Source organism: Callorhinus ursinus, unplaced genomic scaffold, assembly GCF_003265705.2.
Source record: "Callorhinus ursinus isolate GAN/ISIS: 27379988/994484 unplaced genomic scaffold, GSC_fseal_2.0 scaffold51, whole genome shotgun sequence".
NCBI classification, from domain to species: domain Eukaryota; kingdom Metazoa; phylum Chordata; class Mammalia; order Carnivora; family Otariidae; genus Callorhinus; species Callorhinus ursinus.
In genome coordinates this window covers 2,001,423-2,027,826 of record NW_027397113.1, presented here as the reverse complement: position 1 = coordinate 2,027,826, position 26,404 = coordinate 2,001,423, and the positions used below count along the sequence as shown (strand labels likewise).

Below are 26,404 nucleotides of genomic sequence, written 5' to 3'. Positions count from 1 at the left end.
TGAAACTCTTAAAGATTAGATTTTATCTTTGCAGTTAGGAAAAACCTTGTGCTGGGCAGCTGTGAAGCCGTCGTCCTCTGTGCCAGGTGAAACCGTCCGCTGGGGCGGAAAGGCGCCAGGCCGTTCTCGGGACTGCCCAGTGTGGGAAAGGTTCACCATTCACGTCCCGGGTACTTCCCCAGATAGATGGTGAAGCGACCCTCTCGTTAATCACTTGAAACATTTGTTCACTTGTCAGAGTCTGAGTTAGGGAAATCACTGTTAAATGTCCAGTAAGTTCTAGAAATCAAAATGGGTACTTTTTTTTTTTTTTAAACTGTGGTAATGTAGGCTTTACACTCACGATGTGGGGTGCTCTCCTGTTTGGTCAACGCTGTTGTCATGACTCAGTGCAGGATGGATGTATTCTTAATGAAGTAAGCGCATTCGTGACTTTTTTATTTTCCAGAAGATGTTCTCATTTGAGTTGAAACAGTATTTCCAACGGGTGTTTCAGATGCCACTGGAGAACAGTGCTAGAAATGCAGCGTTCTGTTTCTTTTCTTTGTGGTGTTGTGGTCCGTGCGCGGGGCTGGTGGATGCTCCCTCGCCGGCGTGGCTGCGCCTCCCCGAGCCAGGTCGGAGTTGGGGTGCTGGGGGCCAGGAGCCACCGGCTCGGCCTCCGTGACCCCGCACACTGCTCTTTCAGATGTGGAAGGCTTCGGCGGGCCATGCCGTGTCCATCACCCAGGACGACGGGGGCGCTGATGACTGGGAGACTGACCCTGACTTCGTGGTATGAGTCACCAGCCCACCTTGGCTGTACTTCTCCCGAAAGTGGCTTTCCTCTGCTGCTCCTCTGGGTTGTGTGAAGTCTGCTGATCGTTTCTTCTTCTTTTCAGAACGATGTGAGCGAGAAAGAGCAGAGATGGGGGGCCAAAACCGTGCAGGGCTCTGGGCACCAGGAACACATCAAGTAAGAGACTTTCTTCCTGTTGGCGTGAAAATGGCCCCCTGAAAAGTGGACAGCAGATGGGGCAGGGGCCCTGGCCTCTGTCCCTCATGCGTCCCTCCGTCCGCTATGCGAGAAGACTGTAGGACACGGTGACATACTTCTGCACGAGTCTTGTATTTATGATTCCAGAGTCCACTCTTCCAGTAGCCGAAGTCTCCTCTTGCAGGACTCGGTCCCCTTCACTCCCTCTGCAAGTGGCTGGTCTCTAACACGCACCGTGTCTTTGAATGCCTTAGACCTGAAACATCCTCCCCCCATGATTTTCTTATAACTTCACTACTTTATCACTGGCCTTTGGGTCCTGGGAGCTAGATTCTAGGCACTGTGTTCTCGCAAAAAGCCCAAAATAGGAGAACTGAGTGGTCGCCATTGTAGGAGAACATGGCCTTGTTCCTGACTTGGCCCTACCTTGACCTGTCACCTCTCTCGATGGTGTTTCCTTGTCAAGAAGTGTAGATAAAAGCAACTTTTAAAGTGCACTCAGACTTCAGTGTAGGCCGCGCTGGCTTCAGAACGTAACCACCCTTTCCCTGCTCATGAAGGGCCACCCCTAACCCGGTGGCCTCTGGTGGCCATTTGCACCGTTTGTCTCACTTGGCCCCACTGTCTCTCAGGAAGATGAAGCTGTACTTGGCTGAGAAGGAGGCGGAAGATCGTCCATAAAAGTGGGTGAAGTCTGTAGTGTGGGCATTTTAGACACGAGTGTCCATTCCTCCCCGACCTGCTGCGCCCACACCCTCTGCAGAAGCCCGTGGAGGGCGTCGAGGGAGGGCCCTGGGCCTGCCTGGAGGGGAGCCGGCACTGCCGTGGGTTAGGCCGCCTCCCGAATGGGTTCAGTCACCTATCTGTCTCCTCATTTTCTCTGTTCCCGTCGCTTTGAGACGGGTTGACCTTCATAGGAGCTCTCTGGTAGAGCAGCCCCTGGGACGGTTCTGGGTGCCCTGGGGTCCTTCAGGGGTAAGGAGCCGTGTTCTTGCTCCTTCTCCTGGGGGGCTTGGGGCGGGGGAGTGTGCCACTTCATGGTCTCCTGATGGCGACAGCTCCCTGACCTGCCAGGTTTTGACTACATCTTGTGATCTGTTTGACGATCCCCAGCATTTCAAGTAAAAAGTGGCTTTGGATGATAAATTCTGAAAGTCTTTCATTTCAGCTTTGGATATTTACAAAGCTGGAGTATTTCAAGTAAAGGGATGCTGTCTAAATGTTCTGCCTCACTGTCTTGGACCCCTTACCAGGGGTAAGGGACTGCTGACTTTGTTTCCCCTTCTGCTTTGGGTTGGGGGGGGCGCTCACAGAACTGGTTCTCCTAGTCCTGTTACCTGATGAAACAGAGAACCTTTTCTGTGTTTGAGAGAAAGTCCACGTTTCAGGATAGGTACTCCGGGGACTTGGGATGCCTCACTTGAGGTGCCCAGGTGGGTTTCTTTTTCCCCTTAAGCTTGACTCAGAGAGCTGCTGGAGCAGATGGGCCAGCAAGCAGAGGAGTCAGGAAAGCACAATGAAGGTGGGGACTTGGGGGCCCGGAATCACAAGATCGCAGGTTTGCGAGGATGATGTCCCCTGTCCTTGCAGGACCTTCTCAGAGGTGAGGATGTGCTTCCGTTCTATCAGTTTGTTTTTATTTTCTCTCTTTTCCTTCAAGCATACACAAGCTGAGAGAGAATGTTTTTCAAGAACACCAGACCCTCAAGGAAAAGGAGCTTGAAACAGGACCGAAAGCCTCGCACGGTTATGGAGGGAAGTTCGGCGTGGAACAGGACCGGATGGACAAGGTGAAGCACGGCCGCTGTGGTGGTTCTCGATGAGCCCGTGGTCGGCAGAGCAGGGGCTCAGGCCTCCTTGGATTAAACGTTTGGAGTCAGTTTCTGGGAGCTGACTAGTAGTCCTCTGTTGATTGACCTGACTTGTAAACTGCTCCTGCTGTTTAGCAGCTCTTTTAGGATTCTTGTGGTTGCTGGGGTGTGGGTGACTTGTAGGGAGACCCAGGGGGGCTCTGGGCTTTGGGAGGCCCACCCTGTGACCCAGACAGAAGCCCAGAGGCATCTTGACTGCAGGTGTTGGCATGACCACTGCGCGCAGCTCAGCTTGCAGCGTAACCCAGACCGGTCTGTGGACCGGAATCAAATCCGGGGGCTCCTTCGTTTCCCGCCACAGGTGAACGTTGAGCCAGCAGGTGTGCTGACGTCCTTTGTGCATGAATGACCTTCACACACGAGTCTGGCGCTCCGTGTGACACGGAGTCCCTGCCCACAGGCCAGGAGAGAACACTCCCTCTGAGAACCGTGGGCGAGCCTCCCCTGAGCCATCACCGGTCGCGTGTAGGCATCTGGGGACGCGGTGTCAGCATTGTTGACTGAACACATCAGCCTTTGACAGCACTTTGAGTCTTCTCTGTCCTGTGAGGGAGCAGAGGAGCTCTGGAGGGCTGATCCTGCGGGAGAAGGCAGAGCAGGGGCCATTGTATCCCAGGCTTCTCCACTGAGGCAGTTCTTTACGTTCTCCAGACATCCCTGTAGACGCAAATTTCCCAGTCTGAACAACGTGAGATTGTTCTGACCCAACAGATGTCTGCCTTCATTCTGCATAGAAGGGAAACCATCAGCTGATAGCGAGTTCTGGTCTGTAATTCCAGACCTGTGCCCCCGCCCCGCGCCACAAGCACGGATCAGAGTCAGTGTCCGAGCTGACGTGGAGTGACACTGCTGGGTCACGGTGTACCTGTGGGCACCCCGAACCAGGTCCGAAATTTGCCTAAGCTGGAGTTGGACCAAGTGCGAGCTGCAGGAAAGACACAGGGATGTTTCCTGGTGGGACTGTCATTCCCGAAGACGTCTCAACAGGGAAAGGGGAGGAGAATCATCTTTGGGCTCCAGAACAGGCCTGGTGGCTTCTGCAGTGCACACAGACGAAAGCTCCGTGTACTAGGGACAGTGAAAGAACCAAGTAGGTAGAAGCCTTTCCCACCCCAGAGCGAGCCTGTGAGCATGGGGTTGTGGGCAGTTAGAAATTCATTATCCGTTTGGGCCCCCAGGTCTGGGTTGGAAAAATGACACATTGGGGACAATAAAGTATCAAGGAAGCGCTCCATGGCAGGAGCGACACGGTGTTCACTTCTGGCCCCTGCTGCTGGTGGGACTGCCCCTCCTGCCCTCCCAGCACCGGGCTTTCTAGTCGAGAAGCTTCCCTGAGGAGCCCCCCCCCCCCCCCCCCCCCCCCAGCCTGCAGCGGCCCTTCCCCTGTGCCTCCTCCCTGTTGTTCTCTGCTCCTCCTCCACATTGCCACCTTTCCGTGGAGGCTCTTCAGGGCTGAGACCTGTCCTCACCTGGTGCCTGGCCGGGTACTGTGAAGGTACTCAGGGACGTCTTATGAGTGCACATGCTGCACGTCTCTGGCCGATATGTTAGCGGTCTCCAGACGGCTCAGGGAAACACCCTCGTGCCTCTGGGACTGATGGAATGGGTGGCGCCCCTTAAAGAGGAACCTGGTGGGGGATGCTGATGTGGCTCATGGTTCCTCCCTCCGTGCCTCACTGCACACTTAGGCGAGGCTAGCTTGCAGCTCCTGGGGGCGTGATTGGACCGGTTGTCAGAAATAATGAAGATTCCCAAACCAAATAACTTACTTGTAACTTGTTCTCTCCAGAAGTTGGAAAAAGCCCTAAGATCTCTGTGTTAAGAGTTGAGGACAACGCAATAAAGACTTTCAGATTAAGACCCATCTCGGGCAGGCACGGATTTGCCAGAGGTGTGTGGTCTGGGCAGGTGAGGCAGCTGCCGGCCCCTGTCTGTGTGGCTTTCAGGCCCCCTGCCCTTCACTCAGGGTCGAGCTGGCCGCGGCCTAGGTGGCAGGCCTCATTCCTGGTCTCAGCCACACCCTGGAACTGGAGTGTGCATCCAGACGGTGCCCTGCCCAGGGCTGACCTCTAGTTACAAACATGACTTTGTCAGTGGCGTCAGTCCATGTCGATGAACAAGTTTAGAAAAATTGCCAAGCTGTCACTCTGGCTACATTTTTAGAAAAGTTTTCTTAAAACTTCTTTCACTTCTTTCTGCTGAGATTGGTGCTGGGGGACCCCTTCGGCAGGCTGCACCTCACGGTTGCCCTATCGGCGCTCTCTGGGGGGGGTCTTTGGAGGCTGCCGGTGGCCGGCGTGTCTCAGAGCTTGTTGGTTAGTACTGACGTTGAGCAGACTCAGGGCGAGGAGACAGGAATCCAAAGATTATTCTGCTTACAGGAAGACTCCACTGCTCCTTCCCCTGGGATACGGCCAGAACGGAATCCTGAGTTGCCTACGGAGGGTCATCGGTGGGGCTGACCCTGCTTTAGTTCAGCCTGAACCCGGGTGTCCTGGTGGAGTTCCGGAGACAAGCAGCGGGCATTTGTGGGGTGCTTCCCGGGCGGTGTGACTGTTGGAGCTAGAAGGAGGGTTCAGATGTGCCGTCCCCGTGCTGTGTCACAGGGCCCCGCCATCCGTGGTCACTGTCCACCCTGGGGGCGGAGCCGGGTGCCGGGAGGCTGGGCAGGGCTGGGGGCTGCTCAGGGTTCGGTAGTAAGTGTGTTCAGCTTTGTGGGCCGTGGGCTCTCTGGCAGTTTCCTGAATTTGGTGGCTGAATCTCAGAAGCAGCCCAGTATGCAAACGAGGAGATGTAGCTGTGTTCTAGAGACTTTATTTACAACGGGCTGGGTACCCGGTGTAGCCCAGAGGCCATGGTTGACGGGGTCTGCACGGCAGGCGGCTGAGTTCGCCTCCTTCGCCGAGGGCCCATGTGGGGACGTGGTGGCGCCCGCTCCTTGCCTGCACCGGGTGCTCGCTTGGTAGACTAGTGGCTGGATGTGTGTCGTAACGGAAGCACGCTGTCCGCAGTTCTGTCCGTTAGCAAGGTATTTCTGGTCCCCGTTCCCGCGTCACGCGGTACCAATGTGCCTCGCTTCAGCCGGCAAGTAACTCGGGCCAGCGGTCTCCGTGGGCAGGCCGGGTGTCGCAGGCCAGGTTCGGGGCCGAATTGACCTCGGGGTCCTTGCCTTGTCCCCATTGCGTCCAAAGGCCCCACCTGGCAGGGTCTCGGGCAGCTCTGGGGCCCCCTCTGCCAGTGTTCACACTGTGTGTATTTCAGGGAGGAGCCCAGCCCAGGCTGCGGGGGGTTGGTGCCGCATGGTCCCTGTGCAGGGGTGGCCGGTGCAGCCGGGCTGCCGGCAGCTAACATCCCCTCTCCACACCCTGTTGCAGTCAGCTGTGGGCCACGAGTACCAGTCGAAGCTCTCCAAGCACTGCTCCCAGGTAGACTCCGTCCGGGGCTTTGGAGGCAAGTTTGGTGTCCAGGTGGACAGAGTTGACCAGGTGAGTCAGGCATCGTGGGAACTAGCGCCCAGGCGATTGGGCCACTCTCTCCAGACTGGGGAGTCTGCTGGGACTGTCGCGGTAGTCCGAGGGTGCCTCTGACTCGGTACTGTGGGGTGGGCGTTCTGACGGCAGGATTCCTAGAAGCACCTCCCCCCTCCCCCCCCCGCCAGGTTCTGAGATGATTGGTTGGCTGGGCTAAGAATCGAGAACAGGAACGTGTAAGGATCTCTTTTGCCGTTTGCTGTTCTCGTGCCTGATGTCCGTGTTGCTCTTGGAAGAGCTCACGTGCAAAGCAAGGTCACATGTGGCAGTGGGTGTTGTCCCAGGTTGACACTGTGGGCTGGAAATCGAGTGGAACTTGCTGTGCAGCTTGGCCCGCACAGCCCACGGGTCCCTGGCCCCACAGATGTCAGACACCAGGGCTTTGGGCACTGATTAGACCTGCACCTGGCTTAGGAAATCGGAGGTCAAAAAATAACGTTCGTGTTTTTAAAAATTTCGTATGTATTGTGGATTCAGATGAACAGATTTGGAGGCATTTAAGAATGTGTTTCCCTTTTGTGGTACCTGCAGTCCGCTGTAGGCTTTGAATACCAGGGGAAGACCGAGAAGCACGCCTCGCAGAGAGGTAAGCTGCGTCGTGCTGGGCTGGGGGCGAGAGCACTGTCGCCGGAGGGGGTTTCCTGGGCAGGGCTGTGCTCTCTAAGCGTCCGGGTCGCGTGTCACCCTGGCGCCTCCCAGCCTGCGGCAGAGGCTGCCTTTTCTCCCTCCGAGCGGCGTTGGCCCGGGAGAGTCCGGTCTCAGGCGTGGCTGGTGGAAAGCTCACTGTCCCCCAGCAGTGGAAACCTGAGCCCTAGCTCACTGATGCTCTGCCGTGCGTGTGGTCCTCACACGGCGCTGGCTGACCTTCAAGTCGTGCCGGTCTTGTAGAGCCTTTTTTGGAAACGGGAGCATGTCACTTTCTCAAAGTTTACTTTTGTGTCTTGCGTGTCATCGGATGGCTCCGGGAGCGGGCGCTCTGTCCGTTTGGCCCCGATGGACCTTCCCCGTCCCTTCGGGAAGGGACGAGCTGCACAGCTTGCTTTATTCAGACGATTAATTGCCCGAGTGGGACCACAGCTCACGTGTGCCGCTGAGAAAGACACGCCCCTCTCGCGGTTGCCGGGGACCGCGCTGGAGACGGAGTTGGGGGTCACTCGTGGGTGACCCTGGGGGACATTTTAAACCGGGTGCTGATATCTTGCTGAGTCCTGGCTCCGAAATGTTTTTGTCTTGCTCGGTCAACGAGCCGAAGCGACAGTTGAGCCTGTCAGCGGGCTTCTTTACCGACTGCTGCCCTGTCTCCGCAGACTACTCGAGCGGCTTCGGCGGCAAGTATGGCGTGCAGGCTGACCGGGTGGACAAGAGCGCCGTGGGCTTCGACTACCAGGGCAGGACGGAGAAGCACCAGTCGCAGAAAGGTCAGGCCAGCGCGGCGCCTGCCTTCCTCCCGCTGTGTCCCGTGCGCACAGACGTCCGTCCGCACCGGGAGAATTTCTCCCCCGTGCCAGGCGGCTCATGGGACCCTGCGCGGCCTTTTTCACTGCGTGTTGGGGACGCTCTTGTCCTGTTCAGGTGAGCGTCAGGGCTTTGTCGTACGTCTGACCGCTCCGTCCCCGTCGTGCGGAGAAGCTGCAGACACGTAACCATTCCTCTTTAGAATGTGGAATTTAGGTCATTTACGATTTTTGAAGCTAAAAATCGACTACAGTGAATATTCTTGTCCCCGTGTCTCATGTACGTACGTGATTATTTAAAAAAGTGAATTTCTAGAAAGGGAATCGTAGGGTCAAAAAGACATTGAGTTTATTTTATTTATTTATTTATCTAAAAGATTTTATTTATTTGACAGAGAGACACAGTGAGAGAGGGAACACAAGCAGGGGGAGTGGGGGAGGGAGAAGCAGGCTCCCCGCGGAGCAGGGAGCCCGATGCGGGGCTGGATCCCAGGACCCTGGGATCATGACCTGGGCCGAAGGCAGACGCTTCACGACTGAGCCCCCCAGGCGCCCCTAGGACGTTGAGTTTAAAATTATAGTGGCTACTGCATATTGTGCTCACCTGCCATGCTGATTTTTCCCTCCGTTGTTGGGAATCCTGCCTGGAGAGGGGTGTCTCCATATAGGGTTTACGATGCGGTCCGTCCCACGGAGGCCCTGGATGCCTGGTTCTTCTGCATTGTTTATTTCGTGTGGCCTGCATATTTAATTTTTTTTTTAAGTAATCTGTACACCCAGCATGGGGTTCAAACTTACAACCCCAAGATCAAGAGTCACATGCTCTGCCGACTGAGCCAGCCAGGCGCCCCACACATGTAAATTTTATAATTTAAATTTTATATGTAAAAACAGAGAGCTCACGTCTTATTTAAAACCCTAGATTGCCTTAAGAGACAAAAAGAGAAGTCCCCCACTGGAGGCACGGCTGGCTGGGCATTTTGCAGGGACGCGACCGGGAGGCCTCCGGGGCAGCCGGGCCTCTGCTCTGCCGTCGGCGGCACTTCCTGTCACACGAGGCCTGCCCGCCTGTCCTGAGACCACGGCCCCGGCACAAAGTGTGTCGTGCAGAGTCACTTTCGACTCAGCCTCCTCTGTCCACTCGGGGCAAGCCTGTCCTCCGCTGCCCGGTATGGCACGCAGCCTGCGAATCGGGGCCTGCTCTCGGATCCGCGCAGTGCTGTCGGACCTTCTCTCCTACGAGCCTGTGAAGAGGAATTAAAGCTGCCTCTGGGAAGTCGGGGAGCGGAAGGCAGAGCCTGTGGGGTAGACAAGGTTCCTCTGCAGCCCAGGCCTCCCCCTGAGGCTCTGATCTTGGCGGTCTGTTCTGAGAGTGGCCCTGGGGGAGCCGTGCTTAAGTGTCGAGATACGTATGTCAGTGACGTCGCTTTGGGTAGAAGTGGTGGTGTTTCTGGAAGCTGCTCCGTGTGTATCTTTCTGCTGGCTTTAGTTGGTGAGGCAGAGCGACCTCGTGAAAGCTGGCCGCTACGGCTCCGGGGCTCATCTCACTCTCAGAAGCTTCATAACACACGTCTTTCTTTCCTTTTTATTTTTTTTAAATTTAAATTCAGTTAATTGACACACAGTATATTACTGGTTCCAGAGGTGGAGTTCAGTGATTCATCGGTTGCATATCACACCCAATGCTCAGTACCTCTCCTGCCCTCCTTAAGGCCCGTCACCCAGTTACCCCAGCCCCCCAGCCGCCTCCCCTCCAGCAGCCCTCGTGTTTCCTGGAGTGAGGAGTCTCCTCCGGTTTGTCTCCCTCTCTGGTCTCGTTTTATCTTTCCCTCCCTTCTAGCGTCCTCTGTTTTGTTTCTTAAATTCCACATGTGAGTGAGATCATGTGACTGTTGTCTTTATCTGACTGACTTATTTCACCTAGCGCAGTGTCCTCCAGTTACCTCCGGGTCCTCGTAAATGGCAAGATTTCATTTTTTGATGGTTGAGTGATACCTCCTTGTGTATATGAACCACCTCTTCTTTACCCACTCATCTGTCGGTGGACATCTGGGCTCTTTCCGCAGTTTGACTATTGTGGACGTTGCTGCTGTGAACATTGGGGTGCAGGTGCCCCTTCGGATCCCTACATTTGGATCTTTGGGGTAAATACCCAGTAGTGCAATTGCTGGGTCGTAGGGTAGCTCTGTTTTCAACTTTCTGAGGAAATGTTTTCCGAGTGGCTGCACCAGCTTGCGTTCCCACCAGCAGTGGAGGAGGGTTCCCCTTTCTCCGCATCCCTGCCAACATCTAACACGTTTATTTCGTGATCTCCTTTGGAATGCAGGAAAGATAAGACAATTGTCAAAATCCGTTATACTGGCCTCTCTTCACATTTCTGTTGTTACATATACAAATAACACTTCCCAGTGTTTCCCGTATTAGTGATCTTACAGTGTGCCTGAAAGACTTTTGGTTTGTATTGTTTTGTTTTTAAGTGGGTGGTAAGAGTACTGTCTCAGATCAGCTCCCCGATTGTGTTGCTGCTCTATAAACACTACTTCTCTTGTTCGCAGATTACTCCAAGGGCTTCGGCGGCAAGTATGGCATCGACAAGGACAAGGTCGACAAGAGCGCCGTGGGCTTCGAGTACCAGGGCAGGACGGAGAAGCACCAGTCACAGAGAGGTGCCTTCCATTTTCTCCTCTCCTCTCGCCGGCAGCTGGTAGCATGACGAGTGTTGGCCAGAACAGAAAGGGAAAGTGTGGGAACTGGGAACCCCTAAAGTAGATGCCTCTCTTTAATTAAATACCGCAGGTTGAAATATAGCAAGTCCACAAGCGCAGCTGTTAAATGAAGAAACCATATCCTGACGCGTCTTTGGCCCTGGCGCCCCAGCAGTTGTCCGTACTAATGGCCGTGTGTCGCACGTCTGTGTTGTAAACGGGGAGATAGTGGTGGCTCGTGGGGGCTGCTTTAGGCTGCGTGCCTTGGAGCTTCGTACGCGGGGTCCTTTGTGTGCTCATGGTGCTGAGAGCACAGATCAGGCTGCTTTTCAGACACAGTCGGCGAGGCCTTCTTCCTGCAGGAAGAGAGAGGACGGGTTTAGCAGGTTATGTGGGTCTCACCGTATCAGGAACACACTGCCCGGGCTCCCCACTAACGCTAGATTGTGGCCTTTTCTTGTGCGTGTAGACTACGTGAAAGGGTTTGGAGGAAAATTCGGTGTACAGAGAGACAGACAAGACAAATGTGCCCTTGGCTGGGATCACCAGGAGAAACTGCAACTGCACGAATCCCAGAAAGGTACATTTATTATGCCTCCTCCTCCCGAGATCATTCCAGAAGTTTGTTTCCGTCCACAGGTCCATCAGTGTGCTACGTTTTTGCTACATTTCTGTCGTGTGTCATTTTTCTCTCCACCGTTTGGGGCTGTCCTGTGCTTGCCACATTTTTGAAATGCTCCCCAGCTAGCGTAGCAGTGAGCCCCCCTTCGCCCCCCGGGAGCTGCTGATAAGGGGACACCGTGCCCGCCTGTGCTCCCGGAGCATCCTGGGAACGCTGCTGTCTGCCCGCGTGTGCATTCCCGTTGGTAGAGTGTGCCGCGGGGCGCTGCCTCCGCAAGGAAGCGTGTTCTCGTCAGAACGAACACCGTCCCTGGGACCTAGGCTGCAGGGTGGGGTGGAGGCCCCGTTGCGTGTGCCCCGGCTTCGCACCCGCCCTTGCAGCCAGCACCCTGGGAAGTGGGGCCGACCCGCGGGACCCTGTGATACTTGAGTACAACGTGTTCTCTCTCTCCACACGCACAGAGATGCATTCTCATGTCTGCAGCGCGGGTAGGACCCCAGAAGGAAACCTCAAAGCATGGAGTGCCTTTTCTGAATTATTTCAGATGCAGTCCCTAACCTATTTTCAGATCTTGGCTGAAGTGTTTCGAGTTTCAGTGTGTCCCGTAACCTCGGAGCTGACTTTGGCCTCTTCGTGAGCCCGGGAGCCGGCTCCAAGCCCCTGCACTCTGTAGAGCCCTGCTTTCTGAACAATGTGTTTGATGCTTGCACTTGCTAATACGATTCTAACCAAACTGTGTTTCCTCTCTCGGTTTTCTCCACTGTTGCTGGTGGATTTTCAGATTATAAGGCTGGTTTTGGAGGCAGATTTGGTGTTCAGTCCGAGAGGCAGGACTCCTGTGCTGTGGGGTTTGATTACAAGGAGAGACTGGCCAAGCACGAGTCCCAGCAAGGCATAGTTGCTCACCAGCCCCGCCCCCGCCTCCCCTTCCGGTGCAGCCACCTCTAGCACAGACTTCAGGGGCTCAGCCTTCCGAGTTAGCCGCTGTCCCTTGTCAGGGGCACGTGGGTGTTCTCAACCCAGTTTTACGCTGGGGTGATTCTGACTTGCACCCCTTTCTGCCCCTCTGCCCCTTAGAACTTTGTGTTTGGTAAGATGAGTAGTTTGCAGGGTAATGTCCTCCTAACCCCGTAACATGACTAGGGGTGGGGCGGGGTGCCCAGCAGCCTTCTCCAAGAGCTCTTGCTGCTGACCGTGACTGCTGGGAGTCACGCAGTGAGCTGTTTGGTTCCTCCTGGTCCCGAGCCTTCAGCCAGAGGCAAGGTGGCAGCGAGGGGCCCGGGGCCGGCGTGTTCTGTGTGGTTTCTGTGTTTCCCTTGTGGTGGTGTCTTTGGCTGGGGTGGGGATGTTTTCTGTTTGTTTTTGTTTTTGTTTTTTGGGGGACACCATCTACGTATAAGTTCTTCACACAGAGCCAACAGTACGTGCTCAAAACTGAAAAGAAACGGGGAAGCCTTAGATGGAGATACTGGGACTCTGGCCAGTGCATTTGTCCTTCTTTAGTTACCGTCCAAACTTGGCCTGAGTTCCGGGGGCAGAGTTCAGGCGTCCGGTGCCAGGGTCCCGGCGGGGCAGGAGCGTGCACTCGGGTCTGTCCGGCAGATGGCACGGGGATGGCCTCGGCTCTCTCCCGTAGCACCAGGGCTGCACGACGGCGTGACGGTCACGTAGATCTGTGTTGCGGGACATAAGTATTCTGCCGGTAGAATTTCCCCGTGGAATTGTTTTTCTTTCAAAAAGCAAGAGAAGCCTTCGGTTGAGCCTCCTTGTAGCGCTCAGCGGAGCAGGGCGCAGGAAGGGGTGCGGCCGGTCAGCCATAGCCGGCGGAAGACTGTGCTCTTGAAGCAGTGCGCTCCCCAGCCCGTGCTGCGGTCCCCTTGCTCTCACTGCCTCCGGCCCTCGCCCGGCAGCCCTTCTGTGCCCTGGGGAATGCGGGAAAGCATGCGCACGCCTCTTTTCTGCCGCGCGCCTGCCTGGTTCCTGAGTACCATTGGTACAGACAAAACAGCCTTGCAAGTGAAGACTCACTGTTTGGCTGTTCTCGTTTCTTTCCGCGCTGGGTGCGTTTTCTTGGGCTGTTTCTGGTTCTGTCTGCATGCCTCTGCTGGCCGCACTCTGCTGGTCCTCGACCTCAGAGTAAGTGTTGTCTTGTGCCACATTTCAGACTACTCCAAAGGATTCGGCGGAAAATACGGGGTGCAGAAGGATCGGATGGACAAGGTGAGTATTTCCAATCCAGGGCCGAGTATTTTCTGTGGATAGGTTGGGGAATTTACGGAGCTCTTGCTGTGTGCTGCTCCAGGGATGGTCTCCGGTGGGTGTTGGCTCACGTGTTCAGAAGGACAGACCCTGGAGTGGTGCTTCCTGTGTGCCAGGCCTCGCCTCACGTGCCAGGGGTGTCCTGTCTTGCGCTGCACACGGCCGCTCCGTGAGGCAGATACTCTCCCTACCGGTTTTATAGCCGGGCGTGTGGCCGGACCACCGTTGGAACCCGGCCATTTAAACTCTAGGCCAACATGACAGGCCCAAGAGCGTGTGGCTCTCTGAATTCAGCTTAGTAGTAAACCAAATTGGAAATTGGGTTCCTTGGTCACACGGGCCACGGAAGAAGAGCTCACGGCCACGCGTGAGTGCTGGCTCCACGTTGGAGCACGCAGACCCGGAACGTTGGCCTCCTGCGGAAGGCGCACAGCACAGTGTCTAGAGTCAGGGCCTGAGTGCTGGGCCACCTCCTACAGCGTCCCTTTGGGATTCCCCGTTCCTCTTGCCGGGGACTTTGTCCCTTCCGACAGCTTCAGAGCCTCAGCGGGTCGGTCGTAAGCACTTGTCGGATGGCTGTTGTAGCTTGCAGCCCGGCTACGTCAGCGTGGTGGGCCTACGAGCTCCACGCTGGGGACTGGGAGCGGCTCCGTCCCCTTAGTTCAGCTGAACGAAGTCAGGCCGTCCTGCCCAGTCCTGGGCCTGGCCCCTGGTCACTGATGACGGGGCTGGTCCTCCTGCAGTCCTGCTCCGTGGGCCTCACAGCTGGCCACACAGACATCGTTACCCGGGGAACCCCGCCACGTGACCGTGTGTGGGCCCCGGGAATGAGTGGCAGGGCACAGACTTGGAACGGGGTGGGGACGACCCGGGTTCCCGTCAATGTGCGCAAGGGGTCAGAGCCAGGCGGTGACATGAGGTTGTCCCTGAGAGAGGTGGGTCCCTGGGACTTGGGTCTGCAGTGGTCCCTGGGGGTGATGGAAATGGGGGAGAGGTGTCCTGCAGGCTGGACCAGGGGACGGAGCAGGGTTCGTGTTGGGGGGTAGCAGCAGGAGAGGGTTCTGGTCAGGAAGGAGGAGGGGGGTCGTGGTGTTGGGGAGACAGCACAGCTGGGACAGAAGCCCCCAGGGTGGTGGCAGAGACGACCTCAAGCGGCACAGCATGCTGGAGAACTGGCTGGACGGGGCGGTCACCCCTCGAGCAGCAGGGGGCCATCCGGAGGCTGCAGACACCCTCTTCGCTCCAGGCTGCGGGAGTGGGCGTCCGAGACCGTTCTGGAAAGAGGCGTGGCAGACATGGCAGTTTGGGCGGGCATCTGGGAAGAGGCAGAGGGTTTGTTGAGGGCGGCCCAGCAGCTGCACTTGGAGGTGAGGCAGGGATGGCTCAGTGACCCCTGGGTGTGCAGGCGCCAGGACTGGATGCCGCTGGGTTGGAAGGGCAGGTGGGGAACGGGGGGCAGCGGGCTGGGTCACGTCCCCTGTGCCGCCCATGCTGCACCCCTCAGAGCAGCTGCTCACCCTCAGCTTCACGTGGTGGGTGAGCTTCAGCTGCTCGCCTCCTTTGGGCCCCTTCTTCCTTGTTCTTTGTGGCAGAAAAGCAGCCGTGTCCAGGGTCCCAAACGTGTTTCTCCAGGAGGTGTTTACTCACGGGGAAACTGAGGATGGCCGGGGGGGGCGGGGTGGGGGGCGCCTGTGAGCCTGTCTGTGTGCGTCTGAGTCCACCTGGATGGACGGTCATCACTGCCCCTTTGCTGTGACAGAGTTGGGTCCCCTACAGAACAGAAAGCGGGGATCTCGCGCATCAGGCCCCGTGAGGTTCCAGCGTGACCCAGGGTGTTGTCCCTGGCAGAGCAGAGGCATCGGGGTCCCCGCAAACACGCAAGCTTCTCTCGGTGGCCAGGGAGGGTGGGGGAGCTTGAGCACATCGTCGGGTTATGACTGCACGAATGCCGATATGTATTTTGGTGGGGAGGGGTCAGAGCAGTTTTAGCAGATATGGGACAAAGCAACAGGTTTCCCATACACCCCTGCTTTCCCTCGTGCACAGCCCCTCCTACTACCAGTTACCAGCACCGCCCCCCCCCCCCAGGGGGATGCGCTTGTTACAGCCCAGGAGCCTGTGCGGACACGTGTTCATCGCGCAGTGTCCTTAGATGATGTCAGGCTTTGCTCTTGGTGTCGTACGTTGTGTGGGTCTGGGCAGATGCGTGACGACACGTCCCCTCCGGTGCAGCATCACACGGGGTAGTCTTAACCGCCCTGTTGCCCTCGTGTGTGGGCAGAGAGGCGGAGGTGAGACCTCTGGGCATTCTTGGCTCTTTTGGAAGCTGCAGGGCAGGCTCCCACATTCGGGTGAGGTAGAAACCCTTGCAGGCTGTGAGGAGGAAGGAAGGCGCTCCCCTGATTTCCCCGCTTCTGTCTTGGTAGAACGCTTCCACGTTCGAGGATGTTGCCCAGGTGGCCCCTGCTTATCAGAAGACCGTCCCCGTTGAGGCGGGTAAGTCGTGGCCGACCCCAGTGCCGCGGTTTTCCCAGGATGAACTTCCACACCGTGGGTGTTCCCGTCGTGGGCACAGCGTGGGCTGGGAGCGAGGGAGAGCGCTCTTGTTCTGCTCACCTGGGGAGGGGGTTTGGCTGTGCCTTGACGGAAGGCCTGCGTGTCCCCGCGGATGCTCGGAGGCTCCTTTTGCACGCAGCGTGTTGCAGCGCTCTGCCAGTGGGGGTCTGTGTGTGGGGGGGTGCCTCCCAAAGCAGAGCAGGGCCAGCCGCTCTGCAGGCTGCCGGGGTCCCCATCTGCAGGGGTCCCCCCTCACTGCCAGGGACCAGGTTCTGGGAGGTTCTCGCGCGTGCAGATGCCCCTGGCTGGCCGGTCGGCCGCGGCTGTGATGTGAGGACCGTGTTGCTCGCTTGTGCAGAAGCTGAAGTAGACACTCTCGCCTTTTCTCTCTCTCTGGGCCCTGCGCCAGGCTGCTCCCAGCCTGTCTTCAGAGCTGGCTGCCACCAGAAAAGGTGCCCTCCACCCGTTTCAGCCGCATGGCCACACCCTGAGGAGCATTGCTGAGTTGGGGGAAATGTATAGAAAGTGGTAAATGGACGGTAGGAGGCAGAGCGTCCCCATTGTTTCCTGTGGATGCCCCAGGTCAGCGGTTCCCAGACTTGGGGGTCTCGGGACACTCTGACACTCATAGGGATCGTTTGTGGGGCTTTTGTCTCTTGATCTTTGCTGTAGTGGGATTAAAACACAAGAATTTAAGATTTTACTAATGCACTTAAAAACAAGGAAACATCACGTTAACGTCATAATACTATTTATGGAAAAAATAACCACATTTTTGAAACAAAACACACGCAGAAGCGTGGCATTGCTTTGAGTGTCTGTAAATCTCCTCTCTCAAAGACCTTTATTCTTAAGCTGCTTCTGCATTCGATCTGTTGTGGTAAAGGATGTTTAGGAAGGAGCTCTGGACTCCCCCAGGTACGCTGTTAGAAAAGAGAAGGGCGTTACCCTAGCTGCGGCTGCTCCTTCACGACCCTGCACTGGGACGGGCCGTGGTTTCCTGGTGCTCCCAGCGGTCCTCTCTCTCTCAGGCTGCCACATGCTTCTGGAACACGCATTGGACGTTTGCAGAGTACTAGACCGTTGAGTTAGCCGACTTCCCAGTGTTGCGTTTTTCATTCTGTAGTCTCCCCATTGACGTTCATTCACATCATCATCAGTCTTACCAGAGTCCTTAATGGAACTGGGAAGTTGTCGTGCTCGGAGCAGATACAGGTTTTCAACCATTCTGATTTTTCTTGAAAGCTTGAATTTTCCCATTGACGGTAGATAGTGTCGTGTTTTTTTTTGTTTTTTTTTTTAGTGTTTTTTTGATTTATTTATTTCTGAGAGTCAGAGAGAGAGGCAGAGGGAGAGGGAGAAGCAGGCTCCTCGCTGAGCGGGGAGCCCCATGCGGGACTCGATCCCAGGACCCTGGGATTATGACCTGAGCTGAAGGCAGACGCTTAACCATCTGAGCCACCCGGGCACCCGATACTGCCGTTTTTCTTGACATGGTAGACTGAGTTGATTCATTTTAGAGAGAACATCTGCCAAATACCAAAGATGCACACCCGTACTTTGTCAGTTGTTTCAGGGCAAAATGATGTTCCATGAAGAATCAGCGCAACTTGCAGCTTAGCGCACAAATGATTTTTCTCGAGACGGGCGCAGAATTTGCTTCTGTGGCCCCCTCCCACCCCCCACAGGGGATTGGCAGATGTACAGGCCGGGCTTGAGATTTACACAACATCAGTGCTTTGTACGGTGTCATCGAGGGCATTGTTAGGGAAAATGTATTTCTGCCTTCCTGAGTGTGTGCTGGTGAGAATCCAGGGCCGTTGGGCGTGTGAAATACTACAGATACCAGGCTCCCGCCGTCTGGCAGTCCTCCAGGGCGCGCTGGAGGTGGAGGCGCCGAGGCCGGTCTGGGACGGGCAGGCTGAGCCGGCCGCTGGGGGACGGCTGCCCGCGACGCTGGCTCCCATGGGGCGGGCCGCCCTGGCGCGGGGCCGTGACTGGGGGGACACACTGCCGCTCTGACCAGCGTGCATCTCTCCTCCCCTCTGTAGTGAACAGCAGAACAAGCAACATTAGAGCGAACTTTGAAAACCTGGCAAAGGAGAAGGAGCAGGAGGACAGGCGGAAGGCGGAGGCCGAGAGAGCCCAGAGGCTCGCCAAGGAGCGACAGGAACAGCAGGAGGCCCGGAGGCAGCTGCATGTGAGTGTGGGGCCCGTGGCCCGGACGGTTCTCCGCGGAAGACGTTGGAAGCCTAGTTCGAGGCTTTGCTCTTAGGAACTGTAACTGTCAGCCACACGCATGGCGGGGCCTTTGCCCGCCAGGTACTAGCCGGTGCTGCTCCCGTGCCCGCCCGCCTCCCGAGAGTCTCCCTCCGCGGAGCCCCGGGCCCCACGCGTGCCTGGCGGTCTCCGTTCTGACCTGTGGCCTTCTGGAAGCCCCTTCCTCCTGGGGAGAAGGCCGAGAGTACAGAGGGAACTCCCTGTGAAGGAGCAGAGCCGCTCTCTGCTTTCTTTTTCGACCCTCGCGTCTTTCTGCACCTGCATCTGTTGTGTGCGCGCGTCTTTGGCCTCCTGTCCGCCCGAGGAGGCAGGCACGGGGGCTGCCGGAGGAGAGCGGGAGCACTTGGGCGTGTCCCTTCCTCGGCCTCCCCCCCAGGCCTGGATGTCCGTGGCTCTGGTTGCCACCTGCTGAGCAGGCCGCCTGTGTCTGGGGCTCTCTGCTGCAGCCTCGCCTTCTCCTGTGGGCCAGGGACGGAAGAACCCACTGCCGCGCTCCCGGGTAGTCGTGGAGCGGAATCAGAGATAAAGCACATGAAGTTCTTTTGTAAACCGGAAAGCTTTGTTCCGTTCCATAGACGTCCCCCCCCCCCAAAATCAGTAGTTAGGGCTCTGAGGACCCCCATCGAGAGGGAACGGGGGACTGAGGAAATGAACGTGCCGTGGGCACCAGAGACATGAACTAAATACGCCCCGAAGGTGGTTCCGTCACACGCCGAGGAAGAGCCAGTTTGTGTAATTACGTCTTGTTAATTCCGTGATTGCTAGAAACTTCCCAAGTAAGGAGCTCGCAAGTTAAGTTTTGTTGGTTGTTCGGTGCAGGGATATACAGACTACAAGGCGTTTTTCCCCACAGCTCGGTCTCATCGAGTAATTATTGCCTTCCTCACTTTCTGCCTGCGCGCCGTGACTTCTAGTCCCGTCAGCATCTGGACGGCGCAGGACGAGCGGGCGGCTTGCAGGCGCCTGTCACTGTGGTTCTGTCTGGCGCCTTTGCTTTCCCTTGTCTTGCTGTCCCTTCTGCCGTGTTGTCCTCCACCTCAGCCCCTACCCCTCGCCTCTGCTGGCCCCCGGGAGCCCTCCCCGCTCAGTCCTCACTCCAGAGTCCTCTGGGCCGTGGGGCGCTCCTGGCGGCGGTACTTGAGCACGAATCCACACGTGCTTGACTCTCGGGTCCTGCTAGCTCGCCGTGAGAATTATTCTCTGTGGCCAGCAGCTGTGAGAGGGGCCGTCCCAGACCCTCGTGCGGCAGCTCAGGTGCGAGTGGCAGCCCGGGTCTCGGGCCATGCATGCGGAGCCAGCCCGGACAGGACCCCTGCACGGGAACACGCCCGGGCCTGGGTGTTTGAGCTGGGGCTGGCTCCAGGCAGCCTGTGAACCTGACTGTCCCACTGGCAGCCCGGCGGGGCAGAGGCCGGGGAAGGTTCAGGTCCTGCTTCCGCCCCGTCCTGGTGCGGGCCCCTCGCGGGCCTGTCTCTTCCGCTGTGATGCCAGGCTGTCCGCACAGGTTTTCTGGGGCTGCCATCCCACACGATCCCAGACTCTCCTTCAGAGCAACACACGTGGACCCTCTCACGGCTCTGGAGGCTCCAGAGGAGACCCGTTTGCTGGCCTTTTCCGGCTTCTAGAGGCGCCCGCGTTCCCAGGCTCGGGGCCCCTTCCAGCCTCTGTCTCTGTGGTGATCTCTTCTGGTGGGTCGTTCACATGCCTGCCTCCGTCTAGAACCATCCCTGTGGTTATGTCGGGCCCACCCGGGGAACCTGGGATTGATTGTCTCCCACCTCCCGTCCGTAATTGCTTCCATCGTCAGTGCCTTTGGCCTTGTGAGGTCGCCTCCTCCCGGGATCTGGGGGCTGGGGTGTCCGTGTCTTTGAGATGCCATTTTTCTGTCCACTACAGCCCACACTCTGGCCCCCAAAGATTCCTATATGTCCCACGTGCAGAACACACCCCATTTGTAGGTCCCCAGAAATCTCAGTCCCAACAGCGGCAGCTCGGAACCTCAAGGTCCTCGTCTGGTCACCTATCCGAGGTCTGGACCAGGTACAGGATGGCAGCCTGCCTGCCCCCTGTGGTTTGCAGCAGGAGGACCGGGGGCCCCTGACGTCCTGGGTATTGATGATGCATGACCTTCACTTCACCTTGTCCTTACGGTTGTGGGTGTTGAGTCTCCATGCTTCGTACTCCCCACGCTCTGCTCTGGCAGTGAGCGCGGTCACGTAAGCCTGGGTGGACCTTTTTCTGGTAGTCTTCTGACCGGCGTTTGCGTTTCAATTACAGGAGCAAGCCCAAGCCCAGAAGCCAACGCCCCCAGCCTCCCCGACTCCTCAGCCGGCTCAGGAGAGACCGCCCCCAAGCCCCGTCTATGAGGTTGGTGTTTTCGTTCAGTGTGCAAATGAGTCTGACTCCCCCCCCCCCCCCGAACGCATCCTTCCCAGGTCCATGTCACCGTGCATGGAGGGGTCCCCTACCCCATTCTGCTTGGTGGCCCCCCCCCCCCCGAGGGGACGGCCTGGGGAGGAGCCCTCGTGAGCGCTGGGGGCACGTGCCGCACGTCCAGCCTGTCTGTGTGTGCGGCCGCCCCCGCTGGCCTTCCTGCCTCCCGGGCGGGGCTCCCGGTGCTGCGTCGATGATTTCTAGTTCATCTCGATTGCTCTCTGCAGCACTTGACACTGACCCCGCTCCCTTCTGGAGACCCATTTCCCGGCACCCAGCTGCCGTCCTTCCACATGAGCCGCCCTCCGCAGCTCTCCTTCCCTCAGTCCCTCTCGAACGCAGTGTTCCCCGGCGACTGTCCTTGGTCCGTAACCCTCATTCCCGTCCTCGGCGCCTCGTGACCGCCCGCTCGCGTCCCTCACACCTGTCTTCTCTCCTGGGCTCCGAGTTACTGGGCTGCCCGCCTCACTGTCCCCCGTTCCATCGCGGCTCTCTGCCGCTGCCCCTGTGACCACACCTGGCCGAGCCCTGTGTCTCGTCCCCTCTGCCCTGGCCACTGCCCTGGGTCCCCTGCCCGCCTCTCTCACCGGGACATGCTCAGAGGCCTGGCTTGTGAGGAACAGAAGCTGCCTCAGCTTTGGTGACACTTGCAGGGGTGAGGTGTCCGGTAGCTCATGAGCCGGGCAGCTCTGGGCAGCAAGCCTGGGTCTCGGTGGCATAGGCACAGTGCCACCAGGGCCCTCTGTGAGCTGCTGCCCCCTCGTGGTGGCTGTGCCCTCCTGGACTCACGGGCGCTGTGGCGTGGCCTTGGGGCTCGTGGCCCAGTGGCAAGAGGGGCCTTGAGCCATCTCCCCTTGTCCTGTTGCACTGCTGGGCCGGTCACTGAGGAGTTGGTCCTTGGAGAAGGCTGGAGTGACTTGCTGTCCCTAGTGGGAGGGCAGGTGGGTCCTGTGACCGGCGGCCCAGCCAGAACCACGTGATGTGCCGGGGACAGCGCTGCTGATTCGAGAGGATAGGGAGTAGGGTGCCGCCGGGCGGGCCGGGGGCCCCCCCCCCCACCCCCGACCTGCTCGGGATCCGCGGGGCAGCCAGCACGGTGCTCCCACACCATGACCTGGCCTCGAACCCTCAGGGCGTCCCCTGCACATCCAGCACAGACTTGACCAAAGAAGGCTCTGGGCCTGTCGCTCTCTTGCGGTTGGTCCCTTGAGCGGCTTGGTGCCTGGCCTGGATGCCGAGTTCCCTCTCCGTGGCCTCCCTAGTGGCTCTCACAGGCTGCCCGAGCCACGATGGCCCTTTGCCAGCGAAAGCCAGTGCCTGACCCTGCTGGTTCTTACTGGGGCATTTCTGCGTGTCCCTTGCTCTCTCTGAGCCCCCGACGGTGCCTTCAGATGGTCCCTGGTCAGAAAGATGGACGGACTAAAGCCACTTGCTTCTACCAGAGTCAGAAATCACGACAACTGTAAACAGCCCGGTGTCGATTTCCTGTGGGTGTCTGCGTTTGCGCATGCATGGCGCACCGGCCCCTCTCCCCTTCCCCCGGAGGACGTGGGCAGACCCGAACCCGCCGGCTGGGGGTGGGGCTGCGAGGCCGCGCGGCAGAAGCACAGGAGGGCCGGCGGGTCCTTGGGCGCCTTGGGCAGCTTCGGCGGCCTGGGCCTTTACTCACGGGCCCACCTGCCCCGGGCCCTGGGTTTCAGCTGCAGGCACGGCTCGGGGCGGTGCTATTCCCCACAGGCCGCGTGGTTTCGTCGCCGCAGGACTCTGGGGTGTCGGGGGCTGTGACGGTGGGGTTGCTCAGCAGGAGACGGCATGTGGTCCTTTTAGCGGCGCTGTGCCACGATTAGAATCCGAGCGTTCTCAGACCGTGAGCAGACAGGGCCTCCTCACCCGCGGGTCCATGCTGCGACCCCCCTGGAACTAAGAAGGAGTCCTGTGTTGGGGACCCAGCGTGGGCCACAGGAAGTGTCTCCTTGACCCTCCCCTTCCCCAGGACGCGGCTTCATTCAAGGCCGAGCCCGAGCCCGTGTACAGCATGGAGGCGGCCGACTACCAAGACGCCGGCAGCCAGCAGGGCCTGGCCTACGCCTCGGACACCGTCTACGAGGGCACGGAGGCCCCCGGGCACTATCAAGCAGGTACAGGGGGAGGGGCGTCCCACCACATCCCTGTCTGTCTCTGCGCCTCTGTGAAAGTGGCGTCCGTCTCCCCGTGGCCTGACCCGCCCCCCCTTGCTTGTGCTGGTGGGGTCCTCGTCTCCCCCGCTGGGAGGGCGCCAGAACCCTCTCCCCCCGGGGCTCAGAATGGCCTCCCGTGAGCGTTCCAGGAAGGGCCCCGGCTGCTGCGGGGTGGCGGGCAGGGAGGGGTGTGAAGGAAGAGGTCCCTGCTGCTCTCCCTAGCAGCTCGGGGCAGAGCCCAGCTCCAGGCAGACAGAGCATCTTGAGGTCCTTAAAGGTGATTTCTATAAAATGGGAACATTTTATACGTGTTTCAGTGGGATGAACGCACAAGTCCGTCTCTCATCTTCAAAGATGAGGTTTCCTTCCCTATATTTGGGCAGATTGAGCCTGACTCCATCCGAGAACACAGCCTAGGACAGAGCCTTGGCTTTTCCCCGAGTGCGACGTGAGGCGTTGGCAGCCTGGGGCCCCTCCTCAGAGGACCAAATACGTACAGCTTAACAGCCCGTCCTCCGAAAGTTGCCTCAGTGCCCACCCAGATCGTCGTACGGCCCGGCTGGCGTCCGCGTTGGGAAGGGGCGGGTTTGCTCCGTAAACCCGGACTCCTTTCTCTTGCTGATCGGTGCCCCAGGCGGGGCTGGCTGAGAAAGGCGAAGGGGCACTTTGGTTAACCCTCAGCTCTTGTCTCCGTTTATTTTTAGAGGAAAACACCTACGACGAATACGAAAATGACCTTGGGATCACGGCCGTCGCCCTGTATGACTACCAGGCCGGTGAGGGACCCACATTCCTACCTGCTGCTTGTTCTCCGCTGATGCTGCTGTTAGGAGTTTGACTCCCAGAGCGTTATTACAGTTTTTAAGAAGTAATCTCAAAGTTACGGAAACTCCCATTTTCCCCGCCATCTCTATGTCTCCTCGAACCTTTGGTTACTCCTAGCCACAGGGGTGCCCCAGGCCCCCCAGAGGCCCCAGTGTGAACTCCCCAGAACCGAGGACACTGCCCACCCCAAAGCACGCTCCATCCTCCAAGTGGGAGGGTCAGCCCTGAGACACCGTGACGTCTGCTGCAGGGGCCATTTTTACCAGCTGTCCCAGCCACCTCTTCTCCCGTTTGCACCGGTTGTCTCTGATCCACCCCATGGCCTCATCCTGGGGTGACCCGCGGCCCGCCCGAGGCCCTGCCCCAAGGACAGGGTGGTCCCGGGAGAGCTTCCTGCTCTTCACTGTGTACCACGCGGAGCACACGACGGGCCCCTCCATCTGTCCCGCACTGCGGTGTCCCCACCACCCCCAGTCCAGGGTGCGGGCCAGCATTTCTCCTGCTGCTGCTGAGGGCTGTTGTGTGGTCCTCCCAAGATGCTGGGCGTCTTCAGGCTGCCGGCCATAGCTCCAGGTGCACCGCCAGCCCCCGGTGGGGTATGCCCACGTCCCCCTCCCTGCTGGTGGTGCCTCCATCCTGCCCTAGGAAGAGCATGTGCACCTCCTGTTTACTTACACCTGTTTCCACACACTTGTTGGCATGGGTGTGGTTTTTGTGAAATTGGGTATCTGTAAATTTTTACACCATGGTACATTTACCCTTGTACTTGCCGCCCCAGCCGCGACCTCGGGCTCCTTCCTAGGCTCTCCTTGGCGCCTTGTAAGCACGCTCTCCAGTGGGAGAATGGGAGAAGCCTGGCGCCGGGGAGCCTGGGCATGGGCTCTGGCTCGCGTGCTCGGGCCTGATGTGTGCGGGGGAGGGGAGGGCAGGGCAGCGGAAGGAAGGCCGTGCTCTGTGGGAGGGCTCGCTCTGCTGCCCAGCCGGGAGCCGCCAGCCCCGCCAGCGGCTGCTGGAGCGCGCCCCTTCCAGCAGACCGGCCGGGCTCAGTGTCAAGAGTGTCACCCTCCTGTCTCTCCACCCTCTCCCCTAGCGGGCGACGACGAAATCTCCTTCGACCCCGACGACATCATCACCAACATAGAGATGATTGATGACGGCTGGTGGCGCGGGCTGTGCAAGGGCAGGTACGGGCTCTTCCCGGCCAACTACGTGGAGCTGCGGCCGTAGGTGCCCGGCGGGAGGCCGGTGCCCGGATCGGAGGCTGCTGTACAAACCGCTTTTATATGTGATCCTTCTGCTGACGCTTTTGGAAATGCTCATGCCACAGAATTCGCTAATATGTTGTAATCACACGCCTTAGGAGGACTTGGGTAATCGAGTTTACGCATTTAAGGCATTTTCGTTTCTGCCAAATTGACTGTCAGAGCCACTTCAGGGACCCTCGGCTGTCCTGAGTGCATGCTGTCCTCGCCCCACCGGTGGCGGTCGGGACCCCTGACACGCTGCCTGTGCTCGGACCGGCCTTGCGCTGTCGGGCGGGAGTCACTGTCCCCAGCAGGGGGGGGGCTGACGGCAGGCTGGGACTGAGAGCAGGGGTGCAGCGGGCGGCGGCCTTAGCTCCGGGTGGGAGCGCCTTCGTGTTTCCCCAGACCTGCGCTCTCTCCCCTCCCTCCCTTGTCCCTCTCCTGACACCTGCCGCCAGGAGGGCCGCTCCTGTCGCGGCTCCTGCCCCCGAAGCAGCGTCACCCGGTGCTGCGCACACGGCCCTCCCCGGGCGGCCCCCGGCGGCCCCCTGCGGCTGAGCCCTGTGTCTGCTGGGTCAGAGGATGGCCCCCCCGCCGCGGGAAGGCAGGCGCCTTCACTGTCGTACCCTGCCAGAAACATTTTTTCCACCAAGGCACTCGTGTTTGTTGTGCCAAAATACCACGCATTTGACAGTCAGATGCGATCGATTGACTTGGCTAAAGAGTGAAGCAGAGAGTGAGTTCTCCCACCCAGGATGCTCCCCGTGGACGCTGCCTGGGAGCACATCACCCTCTTGAGAGCCGGGGAGGCCAGGTCAGTGCTGGCAACGGTCCGGGGCAGCCTTTCCGGAAGATTCTGGCGCGGTGTCTCGGGTGTTGGGGACATGAGCATCTACTTCCTGAAGTGCGTTTCTGCATAATCCTTGCTTTACCACAATTAGGTCGGGTTTTATATGCAATTATTGTATCTAAGTTTCTGTAGCACACATCATAGGTATGATTTTTTTTTAAATTAAATATTCAAAATAAACTTTTTTTGATCCATTTGCTTGCTGATGTTCCTCTGGTATTGGTCACTTTGTTCCACTTAGAAGTTGGCTTCCTGACCCTTGATCTTTGATTTATCAGCTTTAGACAAACTAAAGATTCCCTCTTTAAGAAGCATGCTCCTTAAAGGGCACTTTTTATGAGGGGAAATGTATTTACACTCTGATATTATTTAGACAGGAATATCAAGCAAAATAGAAAACCCCATCTGTTTAAAAATCATTTTGGAATTAAGAGTTCTCACAGTAAATCCCGAGGTGGTTACAGTGGGGCTGAAGGCACTGTTCTCTGGGGTGCAGTACACTGAGGTTCGAAGCAGCCGCTGAACGTGGGGCATGTGGAGGCTGGCGTGGGTGTCGTGGGACCGACGGACTCCGTGAGCCGGTTTGGGCCGCCCAGCCGGGTGGTCGTCCGCTCCCGGTCAC

General features: G+C 58.1%; 1 protein-coding gene across 5 annotated transcripts in view; it reads left to right on the top strand.

The window, feature by feature from the left end:
- Positions 1 to 25,976, top strand: part of CTTN (cortactin) — a 31,446-nt gene extending 5,470 nt beyond the window's left edge. For 2 of the 5 annotated variants that reach the window (XM_025879356.2, XM_073883336.1), the window contains exons 3-18: positions 689 to 775; positions 882 to 955; positions 2,637 to 2,766; positions 6,222 to 6,332; positions 6,909 to 6,963; positions 7,685 to 7,795; positions 10,387 to 10,497; positions 11,006 to 11,116; positions 11,940 to 12,050; positions 13,323 to 13,378; positions 15,844 to 15,913; positions 18,025 to 18,173; positions 20,531 to 20,620; positions 22,680 to 22,824; positions 23,568 to 23,639; positions 24,779 to 25,976. In XM_025879356.2, the coding sequence (XP_025735141.1) occupies positions 689 to 775; positions 882 to 955; positions 2,637 to 2,766; positions 6,222 to 6,332; positions 6,909 to 6,963; positions 7,685 to 7,795; positions 10,387 to 10,497; positions 11,006 to 11,116; positions 11,940 to 12,050; positions 13,323 to 13,378; positions 15,844 to 15,913; positions 18,025 to 18,173; positions 20,531 to 20,620; positions 22,680 to 22,824; positions 23,568 to 23,639; positions 24,779 to 24,915 (1,620 nt within the window). In that variant the 3' untranslated portion in view covers positions 24,916 to 25,976. The remainder of the gene's footprint in view (positions 1 to 688; positions 776 to 881; positions 956 to 2,636; positions 2,767 to 6,221; positions 6,333 to 6,908; positions 6,964 to 7,684; positions 7,796 to 10,386; positions 10,498 to 11,005; positions 11,117 to 11,939; positions 12,051 to 13,322; positions 13,379 to 15,843; positions 15,914 to 18,024; positions 18,174 to 20,530; positions 20,621 to 22,679; positions 22,825 to 23,567; positions 23,640 to 24,778) is intronic. The other 3 variants (XM_073883337.1, XM_025879354.2, XM_025879355.2) reach the window with 3 other exon arrangements.
- The last annotated feature ends 428 nt before the right edge of the window (positions 25,977 to 26,404 follow it).